Below are 26065 nucleotides of genomic sequence, written 5' to 3'. Positions count from 1 at the left end.
TACTTAAGTCAAACCTGTTGCATAATTTGGCCCTACCCTGCCCTATTATTCCATTGGCTCTGCCATATTGTAACCAGAAAGTTTAACTGGCCAGGTACACACACTGCCGGGGTATTTGGGCAGTGAGCAGGGCCTGCTTTAGGGCAGTGTGACTGGTGCAGCCGCACTGTGGGCTGATCTGTGGAGGGGGTGCCAAACTTTGGGGTAGGGTTTGAGTTTAAAAATATTTCTAGAGCGCGCGTACACCAGGCGGTTTCTTGGCGCTATGTGATACTACTACTCGAGGGGCAGAGAAACTGAGGGACGAAGGGAGGTTAAGAAGGGAAAGCTAGGGAAAAAAGAAAGGTTTTGAGATTTTTGCGAAACAGAGGGTACTGAGAACAGGATCTTAAATGAAAAGGGAGAGAGTTCCAAAAGGCCGGGGCCGTTGTAGAAAATTTGGAGCCTCCCCATTTTTTCCGTTTGAAACGAGGAACAGTAAGAAGTAGATGAGTAGCTGAGCGCAATTCTCTAGACGGGGTATAGTCGTGGATAGCCGTGCTGATGAAAGATGGAGCAAGGCCGGACCGGGCTTTGAAAATGATGCAACCAAGCTTGAATAGGGCACGTTGCTGGACAGGGAGCCAGTGTAAAGATTTGAGAAGGGGGGTGACATGTTGTGATTTGGGAAGATTGAATACCAGACGGGCCGCCTGGTTTTGGACCAATTGGAGGCGCCTCACGAGGTACACTGGCATGCCATGATAGAGGGCATTACCATAGTCCAGGCGGGACGTCACCATGGCCAGAAGTATTAATTTGAGGGCGGATGGAGAAAAATACCGGGAGACTTTGCGGATTGTCCGGAGGGAGAGAAAGGCAGAGGACACGACCGCGCTAACTTGAGAATGGAGGGAGAGTTGATTATTGAGTTTGAACCCAAGGGTCTTAACAGAGGGAACGGGAGTAGGTGGGGAACCTAAAGAAGGGGGCCAGAAAGAAGAAGACCAAGGACTGGAACAACCACCCGTCAACACCAATTCCGTTTTATCGGGATTGAGTTTCAGGTGGTTGAGGTTCATCCAGTCCTGGATAAAAGTCATGATAGACTGAAAATTAGAGATTGAGCCGGGGGAGGAAGAGAGAGAAAAGATGAGCTGGAGATCATCTGCATAATTGTAGACAGAGAACTCCAGCTGCTGTAAAGCAAAAATGAGGGGGGCAATGTAGAGGTTGAATAGCAGAGGGGACAAAGAGGAACCTTGGGGGACCCCAAACTGGACTGGGCGGAAGTCAGCTGAAAACTCACCCAGGCGAACTGCTTGAGTGCGGCCGCTCAAGAAGGAGGATAGCCACAGCAGGGCCGTCCCTCCGATTCCCGCCGCCTCGACACGTGAAAGTAAGATGGCGTGGTCAACCGTGTCGAACGCGGCGGAGAGATCGAGAAGGACCAGGGCCTGGGGCTGACTGGTATCCATGCCCTCCCGGAGGTTGTCCAAGACAGATATTATCACTGACTCAGTGGAGTGTGCCGGGCGGAATCCAGCCTGCCTAGGAGCCAAGACGCTGTTCCTTTCCACAAATGTACTCAGAGTACTAACAACATGGCGTTCTAGTACCTTTGCCAAGAAAGGCAGGAGGGAGATCGGACGGTAGTTGGCTGGGTCAGAAGAGTCTGCACCAGGTTTTTTAAAAATAGGAACAACCACTGCCGATTTGAGTGATGGAGTGACAATGCCCTGGGATAACGAACTGTTGAGAAATGTAAGGGGCGGTGAGGGGCAGGAGGAATAGATCTGTTTCAGGATATAAGTGGGGCAGGGATCCAGAGGGGAGCCGGACTTGACCAGCGGAAGAATGGAGAAAAGAGACTCAGTCGTAAGGAGGGGAATCGAGTCGAGACGTGCAGCGACTGGAGGACAGGAGGGGTTGGTGAAGGAGGGGGATGGAGGGGGGATCTTAGCTTTGATCGTGCTCCTGTAGGGGAGGAGATATGTGTTTAGCAATAACTTATGATTGGAGAGATGAGGGGAACTTATGCCCGGTGGTAGTGAGAGAATCCAAGGAGGCGGTCATGGGATGTGAGGGCGCCAAAAATGATTCTCGCACCGGGCGCCAACAGCACTAAAGCCTGGCAGTGAGGTACCTCCGTAAGCCATCTTTCAATAATTGTCATCAAGAGCAGCATCTCTGCTTAGGTTCTGCTATAGTTCCAATGACCTTTAGCAAAATTAACCTTCTAGGCACCCCTGCCTGGTCAAACAGTGAGATCATTGATGGTGCTGATGAATTTAATTAATACATCTATTGTATGGCTGTTATTAGTTACATTTTGCTAGTTCTAGGAACTTTCGCTGTGGTAGGTATGGAACGTTGGCACACAGACGCAAACAACGGTGTACGTCTTCACATGGTTCATTCCAGCGTAGACATTGGGATTGGAACTAATGTCTCCTGGGTCCATCACTGATCAAGAACCACTTGAGTACAACATCTCATCTCTAAAACCTGATCATCTGTAGATCTAATGAGCTTGCCCTCCAGGGACTGATCATTGGCTTCAGTGTTTAATGACACCCAGTTGAACAGTGTTAATCAGTGCATAAAGGTGGTGGGTACTATGAGAGTGTGAGAACTTGGGCCACTAAGCATGCTATACCATGGGGCTCTCAGTAGCAGCTTATTGGAAATAATGATTTATATTTTAAAGCTAGCTAAAGAGTTAATATGTCTACTATTGTCTATTCCTTGCCCAGAGGTCATGGGGCTTTGAATCCTAATGGGCACATCGTAGCCTTCATCATTCTAAGGCCATTAAAGTATTAGTGTGTTTGGTAAAACCATTTCTTATTGCCTTATATGAAAGTCAAGCACTTCTGATTCATCAGCAGGAATAATAAATAATGTAACCTGTTAACAGCGACCCTTGGTCTAAAGGACATCAAAACAATCAATTTAATTTAGATTGTCATTTTTCTTAGATCCAGGTGTTTTTGTAAAAGGTAAATGAGCAATACATTCAAAATTATACCCCCAACATTTTGATTTTAAAGAATGTGTTTGTAAACAATGAAATACAGAGATAGCTGACCCTTCTCTAACCCTTTCAAGGAACTTAATGACATTCTATTCTAGCTCCAAAACATCTGGGGCCAGGAACTTGTCACAGATCCCAGGCATAGTCAGTCCAAATTGGGAGCCATTTTTGAATGCTTCCAACAAATTCATTTCTGGGCTAAAAGCCTGCATTAGCTATTGTTTCAAGCAAATTCTTTTTCGACCAAATTCTTTCAAAACTAAATACCTTATGCACTTTGCTTCAGTAAATGTAGAAGGTTTAGAAATTGTGCATTCTTCTCTTTAATGATGTGTACATGCTAAACCTATTGCTGATGTTGCTGTATAAAGAGACATTTGGAAGAAGGTTGTCCAGCATTGGTCAATAGGAGGCTCGTCCATGCCAGAATTTCTGGATCCCGACTAGCCATGTAAATTACTCCCATTGAAAGGTATTGCATGTGTGTCTAACATGATGATCTTCCATGGAACCCCCACTGCCATGGATGTTTTTTGGACAGCCCTTGTGTGGAGTATCTGGAAGTTTTTCCTGCCAAAAGGCACCATTGCTGATGCATGAAGGTCACACAAGGTATGTGGGGACGAGTGAGAACTTCCAGATCACGTCTGAGTGATTTCGGAGAGAACAATGTTGCTGGTGTGTATTGCAATGTTTCCTAGATGTGACGATAAGTCAAGTGTAGTACATGAGATCGATCATGTGGCCAGCACGAGCTTCTGTGGGTGTCGCACAGGACCTAAAAACTTGGGTGACATCAAAGATCCTGTAGACCAAAGTCTTCCAAACCTTTGAGCAGCAGTCGCTGTCCCTTCTCCCTTCAACCATGGTCACCGACATGTGATGGCTTCGAATAGCAAAAGCAAGCTAAATCACATCATGGCCAACACAGGCATCAACCATTTAAGGAAAAAATACAAGGTAATTGGCAAATGGAACAAAATATGACCCCAAACTGATTCCAAATGGGCAAAAAAACACAAAAACCCAAGCTGAAGACTCCACATGGAATCCATGAGTCCTTGACCGTCTCTTGTTTTATCGTTGCAAGTCCACAACATGCTTTATAAGGGCTGTTAGTTGAGTGTTCGGACAAGTACTTAGTGCGGGAAACCATTCACTTCCAGCGGCCTGCCACGGTTATGTTGTATTGTGTGCGGGATGCTGTCGGCTACCAGTGCTCAGCTATGGGTATGTCTTACTGAGTGCAGGACGCCATCCGCTGCCGCCACCCAGCTACGGTTCTGTCTTAGTCGTCTTGGACCTAATTATTGCTAATAGTGCATCACACATGTTCTAAGGTTGCATTTGATGACTGTCTGCCGGTCAGCTGGCGTCCACATGTTTGTCTGTGTTTGCCCGCTGTATGGTGTACCCTGTCATGTGGCCCAGGAAATGGCTGCACTGTGCTCTTTGGCTTTCATCCGCAGCGCCGCGATGCTCGAAGACTTGCGGTCAGGCTCCACGTTGAGGTCGTAGCCGTTGAGGCCAGTGCTGAGCCCAGCAGCGCCAAAGAGGTTGCCCATATGCGTTTGTCCCAGGTGGCCACCCGAGCTGGGGACACTCAGGTATTCAGAGACACTGCCACTTGCATGAGGGTGACCGTGAGGTGACATGCAGGAAGGGACGGTGTCACATGGGACAACACAAGCCGCCACTGGCGATCCGCCACCATTGTTGCCAATCCAAGATGGGTTCTGGATCTATAAGAAAAAGAGACAATAGGAGGCATAAATTCAGAATGGGGCTCTTCTAGAGTTTAGGAGTCCAGAGCCAAAACTTATATGTTTTACAATATGGCACATATTCAAACCGAAATGAACTGACTTACAGCAGCACTTTGAGGAAACAATTGTGAGTCTTTAGTAGATCACAGCCCCTTATGGTATTACTGTATATTGCGAATAGTGAATATTATTCTATCATCATTAAAAGTTGGTTAGATAGCTATGTGGGCTGGGTGCCCACTGTGGAGATGTGTGCAATCTTTAGATTCCAGATTTAGATCCTAACAAGGCCAGATCTTAATTGTGCCCCTTTGATCTAGGCTGGTGTTAGGGCAAAAGAAATGCGTAGGGCTACTTTGGCATGGAGTGCCATCTTAAACATACAAACATGGGCAAAGATCGCCTTCAAGACAAATTATACATTTGCATAGGGCGACAGAAACCCCTGCATAGACCATGCCTACGAGTTCAATCAAGTGCGTTCAATGTGGTAGTTGCAAATCTAGTGTTCTCAAAGTTTGGCTTGATATATCAAATTCTGTCCATCAATGATCAATGCAGCTGCGCTTCTCAAAGTACTGCAGTGAGCCTGTGTGATGAATGCAAAACCCACGTCAGTCACAGGGAGACAATGTGAAGCGAGTCTGTGTGATGGATGCCGAAACCACGCCAGTCACAGGACAGGGTCAGATGCGCAGTGAGTCTGTGTGATGGATGCCGAAACCACGCCAGTCACAGGGATACAATGTGCACTGAGTCTGTGTGATGAAGGCAGAAACCACGTCAGTCACAGGGATACGATGTGCAGCGAGTCTGTGTGATGGATGCACAAACCTCGTCAGCTATAGGGATACGATGTGCAGTGAGTCTGTGTGATGGATGCAGAAACCACGTCAGCTATAGGGATACGATGTGCAGCGAGTCTGTGTGATGGATGCAGAAACCACGCCAGTCACAGGGTCAGATGCGCAGCGAGTCTGTGTGATGGATGCAAAACCCACGCCAGTCACAGGGTCAGATGCGCAGTGAGTCTGTGTGATGGGTGCAGAAACCATGCCAGTCACAGGGAAAGATGCTCAGGGAGTCTGTGTGATGGATGCAGAAACCACGTCAGTCACAGGGTTACGATGTGCAGCGAGTCTGTGTGATGGATGCAGAAACCACGCCAGTCACTGGGTAAGATGTGCAGCGAGTCTGTGTGATGGATGCAGAAACCACATCAGCCACAGGGTAAGAAGGGCAGCGAGTCTGTGTGATGGATGCAGAAACCTCGTCAGCCACAGGGTAAGATGCGCAGCGAGTCTGTGTGATGGATGCAGAAACCACGCCAGTCACAGGGTCAGATGCGCAGTGAGTCTGTGTGATGGCTGCAGAAACCACGCCAGTCACAGGGTCCGATGCGCAGTGAGTCTGTGTGATGGATGCAGAAACCACCCCAGTCACCGGGTAAGATGTGCAGTGAGTCTGTGTGATGGATGCAGGAACCACGTCAGTCACAGGGATACGATGTGCAGCGAGTCTGTGTGATGGATGCAGAAACCATGTCAGTCACAGGGATACGATGTGCAGCGAGTCTGTGTGATGGATACAGAAACCACGCCAGTCACTGGGTAAGATGTGCAGCGAGTCTGTATGATGGATGCAGAAACCTCGTCAGCCACAGGGTAAGATGCGCAGCAAGTCTGTGCGATGGATGCAGAAACCACGCCAGTCACAGGGTAAGATGTGCAGCGAGTCTGTGTGATGGATGCAGAAACCATGTCAATCACAGGGGATAAGATGTGCAGTGAGTCTGTGTGATGGATGCAGAAACCACATCAGTCACAGGGATAAGATGTGCAGTGAGTCTGTGTGATGGATGCAGAAACCTCGTCACCTATAGGGATACGATGTGCAGTGAGTCTGTGTGATGGATGCAGAAACCACGTCAGCTATAGGGATAAGATGTGCAGTGAGTCTGTGTGATGGATGCAGAAACCACGTCAGTCACAGGAATAAGATGTGCAGTGAGTCTGTGTGATGGATGCAGAAACCACGTCAGCCACAGGTATACGATGTACAGCAAGTCTTTGTGATGGATGCAGAAACCACATCAGTCACCGGGATAAGATCTGCAGTGAGTCTGTGTGATGGATGCAGAAACCACGCCAGCCACAAGGATAAGATGTGCAGCGAGTCTGTGTGCTGGATGCTGTGTATGTGCAGAATCCCTGCAACATGGCACTCCACGTTGGGCGCCAAGTAGCAGGGATTCTGCACATACACAGAACTATGCGCAGGAAACCAGGACCTCGGAGTGACATGTTCTAGGATGTCTAATCATAGGTAGCTTCGCTGTAGTACGGAGAACAAATCAATCAATCAATCAAGTCATTTATAGAGCGCACTACTCACCCGTAGGGTCTCAAGGCGCTAGGTGGGGGGGGGGTGCCGTTACTGCTCGAACAGCCAGGTCTTGAGCTTCTTCCTGAAGGAGAGGTGGTCTTGGGTCAGGCGCAGGTCGGTCGGGAGTGAGTTCCAAATGAGACACTAAAGCTAGTGGATTAGGGTACTGGGAACTGAGGTGGGTTTTCTGATACACCAATACACACGAGGTCCTAGTTTCCTGTGCATAGTTCTGTGTATGTGTAGAATCCCTGCAACACGACAAAGACTTGAGACTCAGCTGTGCTCTCTCTCCTGTATAGTGGTAACAGCTGATTCACCAGTGATCCCTAGATGCTGCTCCTGGAGAGGGACCCTGGCTGATTAGCATATGGCTGGCCTGTGTCTAGAGTGTCAGTGGGACTGTGACTGATGTGCATATGACTGGCCTGTGTCTTGAGTGGCAGTGGGCACATGGCTGATGGGCATATGGCTGGCCTCTGTCTACAGTGGTAGTGGAACCATGGCTGATGTGCATATGGCTGGCCTGTATCAACAGTGGCAGTGGAACCATGGCTGATTTGTATATGGCTGGCCTCTGTCTAGAGTGGCAGTGGGCACATGGCTGATTTGCATATGGCTGGCCTGTGCCTACAGTGGCAGTGGCACCATGACTGGTGTGCATATGACTGGCCTGTGTCTTCAGTGGCAGTGGAACCATGGCTGATTTGCATATGGCTGGCCATTGCCTAGATTGCATGGGGGGCGAGAAAGCAGAGGGCTGAAATGCAGCCCTGAGTGATTACTAGTGGCAGGGAGATCCAAGCATTCCATCCCTCAGTTCTTTACTTCCTGGCCCCTCCTGCCACCAATGAGAGTTCTGCAGGCCACTTTCAGGCTCACCAAAGGGACAAGGTCTATCTGCATCACCCAATCTCTTCCCACCCTGCCTTGCCCACCACCTAAGGCCACGTCATCTTCGAGACTTGCTGCAGCCTGTGCGAGTAGTCACCGAGGTGAGTCACGTGATGTGTGTGGGGCTCAGCGTCTGTGCGTGGGGGCAGGGCTCGAGTCGGTGTACCACGCGGGTGGACAGCGTCCCCCCACTTATTTTACCGGGAGCTCGATAACTGGAACAAATGGAGCCACAGATTCACTCTTTGGCCTCTCTGGGGCAAGATCGGAGCTCATTCAGAACGCTGCTCACGCGCTGGCTTCTCTGATGCAATCGTATTTAAGGGGTGAGCGAGAGGAGGCAATGAGTCTAAGGGTGCAAGCCAACTTTTGTGACGTCATTTCCTGTCGTGACGTCAGCGTCCCCTCACTTCTTTTTGTAGGACTTGTGCCCTGCGTGGGGGCAGAGGGGGGTCTGCAGCAATACACAGATAGTAGATGGGATGCTTCAAAAGAAAAGGCAGGGCCGGGTGTTGTTTATTTGGGGGGTGAGCACGTTCTGCAGTTCAGCTTCTCCCCACGTGCCCCGGTGTGTTTATCCCCATGGTTGGGGGGTTGGGAGGGGGGAGTCAGTGAAAGTGAGGGCCCTGCTGCTGGCCAGAGATGCTTCCCCAGAGAGAGGTGTTGAAGTCTGGAGACAGAAGAATGCAGCAGCGGCCTCCAGATGTGCGCGGTGGGGGCAGCCCCTGAATTCCAGCCTGGAACAGCAGCCCTCTCATCTGCAGCTCGCCGACCTCCTGCCTCCTGCACGCGGATTCCATCCTACACCTTGACGGCCTCCCCCACGAGCCGCGGAGCTCGGGTGCTCCCCTCTGCCTCCTCCTGGCCTGTCTCACGGAGCAAGGGGCAGGGGCCACAGTGCCCTTTGACCTCTGTCGTCCTGTGCACTCCCAGCTTCATCCCCTCATTCCTCCCCCTCTCCAGCCCTTTCTTTCTGTCTTGCTTCCTCGTTCTGTTTCACTGTTTATTTCTTCTCTCCTTCCTCGTCATCTATGTATCTTTCTTCGTGTAGTTGTTGTCCTCTCTTTCCTTCCTGCCTTTAGTCATTTCTCAAATTATCTCCCCCGTTTTCACTAAGTTTCGTTTTTTTCTCCTTCTATCTTCTTTGTAATATTAGTTTCCCTCTGTATATTTACTTTCAGCTCACATTCTCTGTTCACCTCTTGGTTATTTTGACTTTATTTTTTTCTGTATGCATTTCCTTTCTAGTTTGAGTGCTATTTTATTTTTTATGCTTTATTCGGCAGTTCTTTTCTCCTTCCTTTTCCTTCTCTCTTTTTCACCTTTTCCTCCTTTCCCTTTTTGCATTCCATTCTTTTCGCATTCTCTTAATTTTACCTTACCTTTGTGTAGCCTTTACAATTTCATTTGCTGCCATCCTTGCCCCCCCCCCCCCCCCGTTTCCTCTCATCCTTTCTCTATGCGTTACCTTCCTTCTCCAAGCTCATCTCCTGGCGCCCCGCGTCCCCTTCGCACTGAGCCGTGTGATCTTGGCACATCTGTTCGCGCATGCGCAGCCCAGAGAGTGCCTCGCCTCCAGCTTACCTGTGCATAGTTCTCGGGCCGGGTGAGGATGGGCAGCTCGTAGGCGCTGGAGAAGTGCGTCCGCACCTGCTGCATCTGCCCGAAGCGCTCCCGCTTCCGCCACTTGGCCCTTCGGTTCTGGAACCACACCTGGGGGGGGGGGGGAGTAAAGAGAGGCGCTGTCAAAACCATAGCAGCTGCAGGTGTATTCATGCTAGAGTTTAAAGAAAAATTACTAGTCATACGTTTAATTTAAGGAGGTGATTTGTAGGACTGAACGCTGCCTGAGCCTGAGGTCAACCTTCCTCCCTCGCCCAAGAATTCAGTGTCTCCTTCCACCTTGCCAGGCTCACAGTACAAATATGAAACTTTAGGAACAGCTGAAGCTTTCTGTAGCCAGACCTAAACACGAGAGTTTAATGCACGCAATTCACACAGATCTTTGCACATCCACGAGGCATGTGGGTGTCCAGATAGCATACTTTACAAGTGCAATATGCACATTAAGGGTTTTTGCTGAGCGTATAAATGGATTTTCTGATTTCCAAGATAAAAATATGGGGCTTTACTTTTAGGGTGGGGGTACATGTCCTGGGGGTGATGTTGGGATATTTCTGGACTGAGGCATCTGCAGAAGACGGGGGAACCCCTCAGGTTTGTGTGCATCCCCAGACCTTTTGCAGAGAGTTTCACCTCGTCAAAACAGTTGGAGATTTACCTCTGCAAAGGGCAGGAGTAATCCATACTCAGCATGGGGAAGAGGGGCCAAAGCTGATGGGGGGGAAGTGGAAATGGGTTCCCAGCAGAGAATTAAGGAAACGGATAGTCTATGCCAATGCTCAGGTGCCTAGCATTAATATTTTGTGGAATACAAGCCTCCTCCATTTATGCATGATTAAGGCCCGCATTAGAAGTCTGCAGAGCTGAAGCCTTGATGTAAATCTGCGGGACCCTCTCTCCCTAAAATGTACAGTTAAAGGAGCCGGTAGGATTCCAAAGTTGGAGCCCCCAGATACCCCTGCTGATGAAAACTTATGACCAGGGGCGGCCTTAGGCATGTGCAAGCTGTGCACCTGCACACCACGCCAATATATATCCTTAATACAATAATCCTCTGAGGATGGATACATATTTGCGTGGCCTCCGGCTCTGTTCCACTTCCAAACACCCTGACCCCCCTCTTCATTGGCCTCTGCACTCCGCCCCGTCCGTAACCCCTCTTCCGGGGCCCCCTACCTACGCTCCCTGCCCAGGGCCGCCATGAGCCTAGAGCCGCCCCTGTTATGACCTCGCCACCCATCCACCCCAGGGCCACGGGGTCAAAGCATCAGAAATCAAATCATATTCATGGGCCTTTTTAGGACATTACTTTCTGGCGCATATTTCTCCTGACCAGGGCAAAGGTGGACACCAGCAAGAAAAAAATGGTAGAAGCTCCCTTTGCATCAGGGCAATTTATTCATTTTTATATTATATTTTAGAAGAAATCCTGCCATTGGCAGATTGTTTCTGAAATATAGTAAAGCTGCTGACAAGACACAGCGGTCAGATGACATTAGAAGTTTGTTGAAAGTGCTCCTGTCAGGTAGGCAGGAGCTCTTATGTCAAAAAGAACCTGAATTGCTGGCAGGGGCCACTAGACTGGACAGGCCTGGGAGACCGGGCGAGTCTTAGATTCTTAGACTGGGTCCAGGAATTCTTTGCAATTTCTAAGAAAGTCAGAAATATGCTCCAACTCTACCGGCATTCCTAATGCAAGGAAACTCAGATTTTTTTTTTCCGGCTAGACTCAGGATTTTCAGATGGAACGCACAACTACACGCTTACAACAGTTGTCCATTTAGGAGCATATTTATAAAAGAGTTGCGTGACCCTTGTGCCACGCAACGGGGCACACGAGCGATGCAACTCTTAAGTTTGATTTATCACACCACGCACAGCCACCTTGAGTGGCCTGATGAATCCAAAGTTATGCAACACAACGCAAATCGCTGCCTTGCCTTACTCTGCCTCAGGGGGGCGTTCCATGGGTGGTATGCGGTGTTCCCACACATCCACTCATAGAGTTTGACACATTCCCAGGTTTACCAGAACTGATAGACCTGGGAATGCGTCAGAATGCTACACTTCCCCAGGTGAGGTGCAACGAGGAGAAATAGCTTAATTTCTCCTCATTGCTTTCTCCTTCAAGGGGACTGTTTTTGTGCAGGAAGGTGCTCCTGCTTACAACGCAGGCAGCCTGCACCATGGTATTTCCCTTTCCCAATCACGCAGGTGACTTGCTGAGTAATTTCTTTATAAATGTTAAGCCTGGGCGGAGTTCGCTAAGTTTTGCTATGCGGAACTCCACGAAGCGCAAAAAAAACTCCTCCATGCTACACGGAGCTTGGCAAGAGGTGGAGTTTCTTTAGGTAAAGGCAGTTCGCAATGTTTTTCAGTGCCAGGTGCTTGTCCTCACTGTGCAATCATTGCAAACAGCACAATGTACTGCGCAAGCGGGTGCTGCTTCCTTTCTGCTACTCGAGTACATTTTCACTCGAGCGGTAGCTTTCTCAATGCGAATGGACGATTTCTCATCTCGAGCATTCTAACCTCCCGTTTTGACAAATCTCGCAGGAGGTTGATTTTCCACGTGCACCTTCGCCAACTTGATGTTGACGATGGCGAACGAGGAAAAATGTTGCCGGAGAGATGGATTTCCTTGCTTTCCGACTTGACGTTGATGAATGCGAGCGAGGGGAAAAAAACTCCGCTCCACTACGCAGAGTTTTTCAGAACTTCGGGAGCTCAACGTAACTCGTGTGCAGAAAACTCTGCAAACTCCACGAGTGGAGCAGAGTTCACCGTCCAGACTTAATAAATATGCCCATTAGCGTTGGTGCGAGGACACATGTATACCAGGAGAGGGGCACGTGGTGTAAAAATACACAAAGTTACAACTTTGTTGTGTGTTGGCAAACATCTCCAAATGTTCTGCCACTTTATAAACATATTTACATTTACTCAGAAATGAGATGGAAGGCTTTGTGCAAAAAATGGTGGAAATGCTTATCTAACATGCCCATATTCTCTGAAGAAAGAATGTTTTCATGTTTAAATGCATATTTCAGCATTGCGTACTCATGAGCATTGTCTACCTATGGATAGGGCGTGGGAGTAGGTATATTGTACTAGGAGGAAAAACTAAAAACTATAAATTGTGTAATTTCCATCTTCACTTTTCTGATTTAGGTACATTTTTAGAACTGTAGAAATCTGCGTAATTCGCCTGCTGAGCCTAGTTTGCGAAGAATCGACGCATCATATGTTTGAATGCATGCACTCCCTTCAGTATAGTTCCACATGCATTTAATCTGCGGGTAGGTGGGTGAAGTATTGCACAAGTATGCAATATATACTTCTAACTTTTAAATGTTTTTTGCTCCTTGTGTGCTAATCATTTTTAGTGGGCTGAAATGGATTCCCTTTTGCCTCAATGAGGTATCTGTGCGTTTCTACTCTTATTACATCCATACATTCATTCTAACAAGCATTTACAATGCAACGGTCTCGCCTTTGCCAAAGTTAGAGCTATTGGCATTGTAAATGACAACATTTGTCTTTATCTGTTGGTTTTGAAAACAGATAAATAAATGGCATTGTCATTTACAATGTCAATAGCTTAATCTTTCGCAAACGCGAGACCTATTGCATTTGCACCCACAGAGAGCCCCACACACACACACAGGGCCCCACACACACACAGAGCCCCCCACACACACAGAGCCCTCCACACACACAGAGCCCCACATGCACACAGAGCCCCACACACAGACAATGCCCACAGACACACAATGCCCCCCCACACACACAACACACCCCCACACACACACACAATGCCCCCCCCACACACACAGAGCCACACACACAATGAGGAACGGGGGGCAGAAAAGCGAGCACAACGAGGCAACAGGGGGGTGGGGAGCAGAAAAGTGAGCACAACGAGGAACAGGGGGTTGGGGGCAGAAAAGTGAGCACAACGAGGCAACAGAGGGGTGGGGGGGCAGAAAAGAGAGCACGAGGCAACAGTGGGTGGGATCTGTGGGGGGTGGCGTTGTGCGTGGGGGGCTCAGCGGCAGCTAAAATCAGGCTCTTGGTGGTCTGATAGTCCCATAGTCTGCCCCCGAACTGACCTGGCAAGCTCCGGAGCTTCCCTGCAGAAAATTGCGCCCACTCGAGCACTGAGCTGTTGGTGGTGGAGGAGCACGGAGCAACAAAACAGTCACTAGCTCTATATTAGCGTTCCTGTTCGTAACAGAAGCCAAAATCTAATACACAAAAGAGTAACAGTCTGATTGGGAACATAGGCAGCCACAAAAAGGGGAACAAACAAACATTCTCAACCTGCACAGTATGAATAGAATACCACGTGCACATAATAGCTTCCCAACTTAAGAAAGGGGCTACAAACACATGCCTATCAGCTGACTACGCTTCTTTTTCCCTATACTCCAACTGCACACCTCACTCCCACGACGCGTCAGCCCCAACTCGCCAAGTGATCCCACTTTATTTGCATTGAGCCCATCCTTACGGCAACAAGCCCATCCTAAACTTCTTTCAAAGCACCCGCAGTACCTCTCCCGTCACACCGACCCGAGCTTCCCAGCCACAGACTACCCCACGATCTCCACTCTCCTCAGCTTAAGCGACCCCAAACAACCAGCCTCAGCACCCAGAGCGCTTCTTCAACTACCTTGGCCTAACCCATACCTTCCTTATCTGCCATGCCACCCCCGCCGTGCCTCGGTCTCCGGGGGGCAGGACTGCCTTCCTCCAGCTTCGGTCTGTGCGGGCGGCCTCGGGTGGGCACGCTGCTGCCTCTGGTACCGGCGGGAAGTCCGCGCCGGGTGTACCTGCTACTGTGACACTCGTGTCCGGATGTGGAAGTACCGAGCCTCCCCAGTGCCCGAAAGCTGGATGTCCTACGGAAAACACGGACCTGTGTGCCCGGATGTCAGGTGTCTCCCGGGTGGCGGCACTCTATCCCTCTCCGGTGCTCTATTGTCCACAGCCCGCTCCCGCGCGTCGTTCAGTGCACCCTCGCGTCAACCAAGAGCAATGGTGACCCACCGACCAATCGAAAACCAGGCAGTCACCCGAGAGGGAGGGTCGAGCAAATGACTTGGCATGGCGGATCTTGTGGTATCAGAAAGTAACTTCACTCGGTCTAAGAGGGGTTGGGGTTAGCAGTGGCATGCGTAACCTGGATTCAGAGTCTTACCCGTTCCCAAAGCTTAACGTAGGTACATGTCCGGAAGGAGACAGACCCGGAGCTTGGGGTGCTAGGAGATGACCTGGCCATCTTGCCGCTGCCCCAGCAACACAGGTACTTCCTTGCAAGTCGATACAGTTAATAATTCAATTAATTTGAATACACTGTTTGCTACCTTATGTATTGTTTGCTCACAATTGTCACTTGTACCTCATGTAACAGCGCCGGAAAGATCACCACGTTTCTCCGAGGCCCAGCAGAAATGCCTCGGAGAAACGCAGCGTCATTTTGGGATTGAGGGGTGTGTTTTCGTTCTCTCTTCTTCCCATTGGCTGGAATGTTAAATTCCAGCCAATGGGAAGAGGAGAGAAAGTAAACAGAAAGAAACGAAAAAACACACCCCTCAATCCCAAAAAGATGGGGCTTTAACGGAGTGACGCCCCTCTCCTCCAATGGCTGGTCAGCATTTATGAGGCCAGCCAATGGAGAAGAGGGGCGGGTTTGAGCCCCCAACACTGTAAACATTAAATCTCGGCTGCGCGAACACTGCTGCGCAGTGTAACGCCAGGCCGAGACCTAAAAAGGAGATTTAGATGTGCAGTCAGATGATAAACAGCATTGGTATTTCTGTGACTAACAACAAAGACACTTCCCTGAATTTTGAATTTGTCCTTGATCATAAATCTTGTGAGTGTTGATGTCACAAATCGTGATTCTGTGACTCTGGGCGCGCCTCTCACTCTCAAGTGCCAGTTTGCCAATATCTTTGGGTGGCAGCGAATTTGCTGAATCAGGCCCCAGATGTCCACATGTATCTCGTGAAAGGCATCAAGGGGCCTCGAGCTAGGATTCCGGCCTGCTCTGGCGTCGGCATTATGGCCTGCCTGGTAGTAGTCAGCATTGCAGGGGCCTCGGCTCCCACCACCCACCTCACCCTGCAGGAGACAGGCACTGCCTGGTCCACCTGGCACCCCCTGGCATCTAGACCATAATCATACCAGTACTGCAATTAAAAATAATAATAATAGCACTGCTGTAAAATACACCTCCTGCTCTGCATGTGACTTGCCCCTGCAGGCATCTCGCATCTATGCTGGAAAGATAGCTCAGTGTGTGTAGCACCTGTAGTGGAGATGTGCATTGTATTGTAACATATAGCGTTTACTGCCCTGCGTGGGGCGCTTGCCTACGTGAGTAGCTTGGTACACCAAGCTACTCACGTAGGCAAGTGCTTCAGCGCCCCACGCAGGGCAGTAAACGCTATATGTTACAATAATGCACATCTCTACTACAGGTGCTACACACACTGAGCTATCTTTCCAGCAGACTAGTAGTTTCTTATTGATCTTGCGTGGGACTTGTTTCCATGTCGTGCGTCACAACCAGAGACGCGTGTTACCATGTTAGGGAACACAGCCAGGGCCCAGTGCCGGCTACGGCCAGTCCAGCCCTACACATACCGCTTTATTGATGAATAAGCGTGAGAGACAGATGGGCGCACAGTTTATGGTGTCAGGAAGCCGCTGCCTTGAACTGCCCTGCTGGGGCCTTTATGGCATTAATTAAGATCATAGGTCCACTAAGCTGGTCACCCCACTGGCTTGCCCATTCTGAGCTTTTCATTTTCATTTTTAGGGTCCTGGGCATTCATGGTGAGTCCACAGGGCACTTGATTTAAAACCATTAGGACTTGCTCTGCCCAACATCTTTACAAGGATGATACAATAAGAACCATTGAGGTGGGGATTTACACCTATGTAAGTACAAGAAACCACTCCGTTTGTGATGTGTGCCAAAAGTAATCTAGGGCCAGATGTAGGTGGCCAAATACCGATCGCTAATGCTGAAATTCGCAGAATTTCAGCGTTTGCGATCGGTATTTGGCTGAGAGCAATGTAGGCGAGTTTAAACCTACTAGCAAAATAAGGAATCGCAAAATTGCAATTCCTTATTTTGCTTTTGCATTTAAGGAATCGGAAATAGCGACTACTTAAATGCAATGTTAGTAGCACAAAAGAAAGTGCACTTTAGCCTTAAGAAATCACTAATTACGGCAACTTCAAGTTGGTGGTAATTAGCGATTTCCTTTAAAAAAGCACTTTTTTGCTTTTTTTATAGTTCCATGTGGCACACATTCATGCCCTTAGGGCATGTATGTGCGCCACAAGTGCACGTGCACATTTCAGGGGTGCAACAGGGTATCCTTTTGACACCCTAACACCCTAGAAATAGCTCCCGCTATTTGCGATTCTTTAATACCGAATCGCAAATATGGAATATCTTCCCATTCATTCCTCTGGCCCTCATAGCCCATAGGAATGAATTGGTAGGTATTCCTTATTAACGAATCTCAATTTGAGATTCGTTATTAAGGAATATTAAGGAATCGCTAATATTTTAGCGATTCCTATCTGCATTCAATTTTGCGAGTCTTTAATAACGAATCAGTAAAATTCACTATTAAGGACTCGCAAATTTGATTTTACCTGCATCTGGTCCCTAATTTCTTTGTTTTCTGATCACATGCGATTCATTTAGTGGCCATCGGAATGCTAAGATCATAAACATCTGCATTGTGCACAACATTGGAGAATTTATCAAGTTTACATTTTTTTACCTTTTAATCAACGATATTGAGCAGCCAGGAAAGAGAAGAGCTTAAAAAGGAAAGACTGGTATCAGAAGTTGCCAAATTAGTACTTTTCATGAGTTACTTGGAGTAGGCGGAAGAGCGGGACGAGAGGTGAACTTAGATGAGGCTAAGACATCCAGGTGGAACATACAATGACTCCAAAGAACCAAAATAAAGCCAACATCTCAAAAACTGTAGCTGTCCACCTACAGTTTCCCTACTTGGAGACTATGTCCTGGGAAAACCTAGAGGGAGTGGTGACGTTCTAGATCAATCCGACAAAACCGGTAAGCAGAAAATTGGGAATCCCCTTGCTCTGAAAACGAGGATGTCTCCATACTTCCATTTGGCACACTGCTGGGAATATCCTTTTACTACCCCCTTTACTATAAAATGTGAAAAGCTCCATCAACTTGCTAGAGTTACCACAGCAAGAAGTGAGAGTTTGCTGTTAGAAGAACTCAGAGGCCTTCCTTCAGTGAATCAACATTTGAGATTTACGCAGAAGAAAACTAAGGTGGCGGAAACGCCCAGATACTACTGCCCGTCTGTTCTTAAAGTATAGGGTATGTTCACAAATATAATGGCCACCGTCACCATCAACCTACTCTGTTCTTCAGATTCACAAGAATCTCATGAGCTAGGCACAGGAATCTATGAAAATTGCATATTCCCATATGATGGCCAACCCTGCCATGGAGCTGGCTGGTTTTCTGCTGCTTAGCACATTCGCCAGTTGAGGTTCAGGTTCATAGTCCAAATGCAATTGCCATCCTTTGTTTCCGCCATTCTTCTCCTGCAGCTCATGAAACTATGGGGCGCGTTACGTAAACTTTAACACACGGTTTACACACTTACATCAGCGTTTTAGGTCATAATTTGTAAGTTAAAACTGAGTGAGTAAGACATTTGGGATATTGTTGTATACTCTGAGAGTTGTGTCTTAATAAATATAAATCAGAATTCAAATGGACTGTCCGTCTCCAGTGGAAACACCTGGGCCCTCATTTATGAGGCTGTGCATCACTTTTACGCCGCCGTTGCGTCACTTTTTGTGACGCACCAGCAGCGTAAAAAATGTGCCTTGTTGCACCTTATTTACAAAGTGACGCATCTAGGTAGATGCGTCACTTTGTAAACACCTGCGCCACATTATACCTGTGCCAGGTATAATGTATTCAAGGGGGCTTATTGACGCAAGAAAGGGTCGTAGAAGTAACGCAGTGAAATCTATAAGATTTCACTGCGTCACTTCTAGGACACAAACACGTCAATTTCTTACACCTGCCTCACAGCAGGCGTAAGACTGACGCAGGGCCTTTCACATGGGGCTTGCCCCATGTGAAAGGACGCATTGCTGGAGTTGCGTCACTTTTGTGACACACTCCAGCAATGCGTCACTTTTGCGCCATACAGATACGTCAGAAATACTGACGTATCTGTAACTCCTTGCGCCATGAAGCGTCATACTGTAAATATGACGCATCATTAATGCCGCAAGGAGGGCACAGTGAAAAGTGACGCATCGCTGTTTTCACGCAGCGATGCGTCACTTTTCATAAATGAGGTAGTCTGACATATAGACTACTGTCCAATCAGAAACAAGCTTACAAATATCCAATGGGTTTCTTATAAGACTGCTGCTTTCCCATCAATAAATCAATGAGGCAGAGTATCTGATCTGCTTATGGCGTCTGATCAGCCATATCCATCAAACCATGCCTTTGAGCAGAGGTGACCGCAGGTGACCCCTTGACGCCCTTGCCCACTATGGGGTTACTGAAGATCTCGCGATAGTTTAACTAGCTCCAGCAGCCATGTCACTGGGGACAGGAGCCATCAGGTGACGTCACTGCGCTTTGACAGGTGCTGGTCCCAGGATGCTGCGTGGGTGTCACGGAGGGTGATGGAAGGCCTCGGCTCTGCGCTTTCCCCGTGGACCGGGACCCAGGCAGGAGGCCGCGCCTCCCTCCCCGGCGAGGCCCGGGGCAATGAGAGCCAGCTGCCCGGGGGGCGAGGGGCAGCGCTGCCATCTTTGAAGCTCTGTCTGTGGGGACACATGAAAGGGCTGGAAGGTATGTGTGGGGCTCAGGGCGGTGCGAGCGCTCGGTTTGTTCCATTGAGGGGGGAGCAGGGGGTTCTGCTTTGAATTGGACACGGTGGATTTGTACCGAATCATCCTTTAACACTCGAAAAGCCTCTTGTCAAGGAGGGTGGTGGTGATGACAGACGGGTGATTTATGGGGTGCCGGGGCACCTGCAGTAAAAGTACATAAAAGATACCCTTTAAAACAGGTTAAGATCAGATAAAGTCAATTGGTTGCTTAAAATCAGGTCTGGGTTGGGAGAGGGAAATGTCTTTCCCTAAATGTGAAATAAAAGCTCAATTTCGCGGATCGGATGTCGCAATAATAGTAGAATCGCGATAACGAATCGCGATACCCAGCACATCTTACTATAGAGCGCACGGCACTGTCCATATGCATACAGGATACACGTTTTGTTACCATCTACTATCATCATACTCACCACCATATCTAAATGGACCCACCCAGCGTCGCAATGACCTATGTACGTGACATGTTGTTGCTATGGACACAACGCTATCACCATTCGATGGAACCCTTGTCGTAAGATGTGGAGGGGCAACACCTGCACACTGCTTCACAATGAGGGAGATTGAGGTGGATGGGGGAGGACATTTACAGGAGGGGATACTATTCCTCAAACGCGACCCTGTGGTAAGTGCACATTGGTGTTGTCATCGGACACAAAACAAGTTAAAGGGGTTTATAAACTAGCTGTAGTCATGTTGAGGAGTCTTGTAACCCACTGAGTCTTCATGCCAAGAGTTTACAATGCAGTGAGTCCTCATGCCAATAGTTTACAATGCACTGAGTCCTCATGCTAAGAGTTTACAATGTAGTGAGTTCTCATGCCAAGAGTTTACAATGCACTGAGTCCTCATGCTAAGAGTTTACAATGCAGTGAGTCCTCATGCCAAGAGTTTACAATGCAGTGAATCCTCATGCTAAGTTTACAATGCACTGAGTCCTCATGCCAAGAGTTTACAATGCAGTGAATCCTCATGCTAAGAGTTTACAATGCAGTGAGTCCTCATGCCAAGAGTTTACAATGCACTGAGTCCTCATGCTAAGAGTTTACAATGTAGTGAGTTCTCATGCCAAGAGTTTACAATGCACTGAGTCCTCATGCTAAGAGTTTACAATGCAGTGAGTCCTCATGCCAAGAGTTTACAATGCACTGAGTCCTCATGCTAAGAGTTTACAATGTAGTGAGTTCTCATGCCAAGAGTTTACAATGCACTGAGTCCTCATGCCAAGAGTTTACAATGCACTGAGTCCTCATGCTAAGAGTTTACAATGCAGTGAGTCCTCATGCCAAGAGTTTACAATGCACTGAGTCCTCATGCTAAGAGTTTACAATGTAGTGAGTTCTCATGCCAAGAGTTTACAATGCACTGAGTCCTCATGCTAAGAGTTTACAATGCAGTGAATCCTCATGCTAAGTTTACAATGCACTGAGTCCTCATGCCAAGATTTTACAATGCAGTGAATCCTCATGCTAAGTTTACAATGCACTGAGTCCTCATGCCAAGAGTTTACAATGCAGTGAATCCTCATGCCAAGAGTTTACAATGCAGTGAGTCCTCATGCCAAGAGTTTACAATGCACTGAGTCCTCATGCTAAGAGTTTACAATGCACTGAGTCCTCATGCCAAGAGTTTACAATGCACTGAGTCCTCATGCTAAGAGTTTACAATGTAGTGAGTTCTCATGCCAAGAGTTTACAATGCACTGAGTCCTCATGCCAAGAGTTTACAATGCAGTGAATCCTCATGCTAAGTTTACAATGCACTGAGTCCTCATGCCAAGAGTTTACAATCCAGTGAGTCTTCATACTAAGAGTTTACAACCCACTGAGTCCTCATGCCAAGAGTTTACAATGCACTGAGTCTTCACGCGAAGAGGTTACAATGCAGTGAGTCCTCATACTAAGAGTTTACAATGCAGTGAGTTCTCATGCCAACTGTTTCCTATGCACTGAGTCCTCATGCCAAGAGTTTACAATACCGTGAATCCTCATGCTAAGAGTTTACAATGCACTGAGTCCTCATGCCAAGAGTTTATAATGCACCAAGTCTTCATGCCAAGAGTATACAATGAAGTGAGTCCTCATGCTAAGAGTTTATTACCCACTGAGTCCTCATGCCAACAGTTTACAATGCAGTCAGTCCTCAGGCCAACAGTTAACAACGCACTGAGTCATCATGCCAACAGTTTACAATACAGTGGTGAGTCCTCATGCTAAGAGTTTACAACCCAGTGAGTCCTCATGCCAAGAGTCTACAATGCACTGATTCCTCATGCCAATAGTATACAATGCAGTGGGTCCTCATGCAAAGTGTTAACAACCCACTGAGTCCTCATTGCTAGAGTTTACAATGCACTGAGTCCTCATGCTAAGAGTTTACAATGCAGTGAGTCCTCATGCCAAGAGTTTACAATGCACTGAGTCCTCATGCTAAGAGTTTACAATGTAGTGAGTTCTCATGCCATGAGTTTACAATGCACTGAGTCCTCATGCTAAGAGTTTACAATGCACTGAGTCCTCATGCTAAGAGTTTACAATGTAGTGAGTTCTCATGCCAAGAGTTTACAATCCACGGAGTCCTCATGCTAAGAGTTAACAATGCACTGAGTCCTCATGCCAAGAGGTTACAACACACTGTGTCCACATACCAAAAATGTACAATGCAGTCAGTCCTCATGCCAAGAGTCTAAAATGTAGTGAGTCCTCATGCCAAGAGTTTAAAATGCAGTGAGTCCTCATGCCTACAGTTTACAATGCACTGAATCCTCATGCCTATAGTTAACAATGCATCGACTCCTCATGCCAATAGTTTACAATGCACTGGGTCCTCATGCCAACTGTATACAATGCAGTGAGTCCTCATGTCAACAGTTTACAATGCACTGAGTTCTCATACCAATAGTTAACAATGCACTAAGTTCTCATACGAAAGGGTCACAACCCACTGAGTCCTCATGTGAATAGTTTACAATGCACTGAATCCTCATGCCAACCGTTTACAATGCAGTGAGTCCTCATGCCAACAGTTTACAATGCAGTGAGAGCTCATGCCAATGGTTTACAATGCAGTGAGTGCTCACACCAGCAGTTTACAATGCACCGAGTCTTCATGCCAACAGTTAACAATGCGGTGTGTTCTCAATCCAATAGTTTACAATGCAGTGTGTTTTCATGCCAACAGTTAACAATGCGGTGTGTTCTCAAGCCAATAGTTTACAATGCAGTGAGTCTTCATGCCAACAGTTAATAATGCAGTGTGTTCTCATGCCATTAGTTTATAATGCAGTGAGTCTTCATGCCAACAGTTAACAATGCGGTGTGTTCTCAAGCCAATAGTTTACAATGCAGTGAGTCTTCATGCCAACAGTTAATAATGCGGTGTGTTCTCATGCCATTAGTTTACAATGCAGTGAGTTCTCGCACCAGTAATTTAAAATACGCAGAGACTTCATGCTAACAGTTAACAATGCAGTGTGTTCTCATGCCAACAGTCTACAATCCAGTGGATTCTCGTACCGCCAGATTACAATGCAGTGAGTCATGTCAACAGTTTACAATGCATTGAGTGCTTGGATGGTCAACTTGCAATGCATTTGGCGTTCTTGCTTAAAGTTTACAATGCAGAAAATATTCGTTCTATTTGTTCAGTATGCAGCAAGTGGTCTGACCAACAATTCCCAATGCAACGGGCGCTCTTGCTAATAGTTTACAATGCAGTGAATATTTTATCTATTACTTTGCTATGCAACAAGTGGTCTGACCAATAATTCACATTACAGCGGGAGTCCTTGCTAATAGTTTACAATTAAGTGAGTATTATTTCTATTAGTTTGCTATGCAGGAAATTGTACTCTGAGCAATAGTTTACGATGCAGTGAGCTCCCTTACTAATAGTTTACAATGCAGTGGGTGCTTCTACAAACAACTTACAATATACACCTCCTTTCTAATAGCTTACAATGCAGTGAATATCCTTGCTATTAGTTCACTATTCTGCAGCAAGTGATCTTACGTATGGTTTAATTTGCAGTAAGCACTATTACTAGCAGTTTACAATACAAGTGGCCTCACCAGCAGTTAACAATGTAGCAAGTACTCTTTCTAACAGTTTACAATGCAGACCAAGCTGATTCTAATAAGTTATCATGCAGCACGTTATCTTACAGATGTATTTTTTTTTAACAAGTTAGCAAACTCTCTTACTAATAGTTTACAATACAGCAAGTGGTCTTACTTGTTGTTAACAAAGTAGCAATTGCTCTGAATAGCAGTTACCAATAGTACTATTAGTTGATAATGAGGTGAATAGTTTAAGAAGCAGTATGTAGTTTGCCAATTGTTTACAATGCAGCAAACACTCTTGCTAATAGTTTACCCTGTAATGAGTGATGGTAGTTTACAATGCAGTGAGTGCTCTTATTAATAGATTGCAATGCAGTAAATGTTTTTACTAACAGTTCCATGTGAAGTTAATGGTCTTAGCAATAGTTTACAATATAGTGAGTATACTTATCATTAGAGCACTGTGCTGCAAGTTGTCTGACTAATAGTTAGAATACAGTGAACAGTGTTATTAATAGTTTACAATGCAGTGAGTGCTGGAAAACCTCGCCAACCTCGGACTCAAGCAACTGGTCAACACCCCCACCCACTACGCCGGCCACACGCTTGATCCCGTCTTCTCTTCCAGCAAGTACATCACCTTCAGCCACGCCACCGGCCTCCACTGGACCGACCACAGCTGCGTCCACTTCAGCTTCAAAAGATCCACGACCCACCACCACCCGCAACAGGTACCTCACAGGAATTGGAGCAAGATCACCGCAGACCAGCTCACCACCTCCCTCAGCCAGAGCCCACCCGCCAACACAACGGACCCCAATGAAGCAGCCCGCAACTTCACACAGTGGCTGACCGCCTGCGCCGACGACCTCGCGCCACTAAAGAACCCTCCCAGCAGACCCAGAAGCAAGAAGGCATCCTGGTTCACCGACGACCTCAAGGACTCCAAGAAGACCTGCCGCACCCTCGAGAAAGCCTGGCTCCTCAACCGGACCACCGACAACATGACCGCCCTCAAACACGCTACCCGCAAGCACCACCAGCTCATCCGCACCACCAAGAAGAAATCCCTGAAGGAACGACTGGACAACAACGCCCACGACAGCAAAGAACTCTTCACTATCGTCAAGGAGTTCTCCAACCCCAGCACCGGCACCAACGACATCACTCCGTCACAAGACCTCTGCGACTCCCTCGCCTCGTTCTTCCACCTCAAGATCGCCGACATCCACAACAGCTTCGGCGCCCCACCCACGCACCCAACCATCGAACCAACGCCCCCCACCGCCACCCTTTGCACCTGGACCACGGTGACCACCGAAGACACAGCCCGCACAATGAACACCATCCACTCCGGATCACCGACGACCCCTGCCCACACCACGTCTTCAACAAGGCCGACTCCACCATCGCACCCCAACTCCGGAACATCATCAACGCCTCCTTCAACACCACCACCTTCCCGGAGAGCTGGAAGCACGCCGAGATCAGCGCCCTCCTGAAGAAACCTACAGCGGACCCCACCGATCTCAAAAACTTCCGCCCCATCTTGCTCCTCCCTTTTCCTGCTAAAGTCATCGAGAAGATCGTCAACAGACAGCTGACCGCCTTCCTCGAGACGAACGGATCCCTCGACCCCTCGCAGTCCGGCTTCAGAGCCAACGACAGCACCGAGACCGCCCTCATCGCAGCCACCGACGACATCCGGACCCTGCTCGACAAGGGGGAAACAGTGGCCCTCATCCTCCTGGACCTCTCCGCTGCGTTCGACACGGTCTGCCACCGCACCCTATTACAGCGCCTCAGCAACATCGGTATTCAAGAGAAGGCACTGGAGTGGATCATCTCGTTCCTCGTCGGAAGAACACAAAGAGTCCGCCTCCCCCCGTTTCGCTCCGAGGCCACCGAAGTCATCTGCGGCGTCCCGCAAGGATCTTCACTCAGCCCCACCCTCTTCAACATCTACATGAAACCTCTCACAGCCATCGCACGCCAGCACAACCTCAACATCATCTCTTACGCCGACGACACCCAGCTGATCCTCTCCCTCACCAGAGACCCCGACACCGCCAGAACCTGCCTACACGAAGGGATGAAAGACGTCGCCGAGTGGATGAAGGACAGCCGCCTGAAACTGAACTCGGACAAGACGGAAGTCTTCATCCTGGGATCTTCGCCCTCCGCATGGGACGACTCCTGGTGGCCCCCAGCCCTGGGCACGGCACCCAAGCCAACGGACCACGCACGCAACCTGGGCTTCATCCTGGACCCCTCCCTCTCGATGACCAGACAAGTCAACGCCGTCTCCTCATCGTGCTTCAACACCCTGCGTATGCTTCGCAAGATCTTCCGCTGGATCCCGACCGAGACCAGGAAGA

General features: G+C 48.2%; 1 protein-coding gene across 1 annotated transcript in view; it reads right to left on the bottom strand.

Moving 5' to 3' along the window:
* Positions 1 to 1429: 1429 nt before the first annotated feature.
* ALX4 (ALX homeobox 4) overlaps positions 1430 to 26065 on the bottom strand; it is a 188608-nt gene continuing 163972 nt past the window's right edge. Inside the window, exons 3-4 of the mRNA XM_078684685.1 lie at positions 9646 to 9774; positions 1430 to 4758 (exon numbers count right to left, since the gene is read on the bottom strand). Of these exons, the coding sequence (XP_078540811.1) occupies positions 4435 to 4758; positions 9646 to 9774 (453 nt within the window). The 3' untranslated portion in view covers positions 1430 to 4434. The remainder of the gene's footprint in view (positions 4759 to 9645; positions 9775 to 26065) is intronic.

Source organism: Lissotriton helveticus, chromosome 3_2 (assembly GCF_964261635.1).
Source record: "Lissotriton helveticus chromosome 3_2, aLisHel1.1, whole genome shotgun sequence".
In the NCBI taxonomy this organism is placed as follows: Eukaryota; Metazoa; Chordata; class Amphibia; order Caudata; family Salamandridae; genus Lissotriton; species Lissotriton helveticus.
Note: the sequence above shows the minus strand (reverse complement) of the source record. Positions and strands in the feature narration are given on the sequence as shown.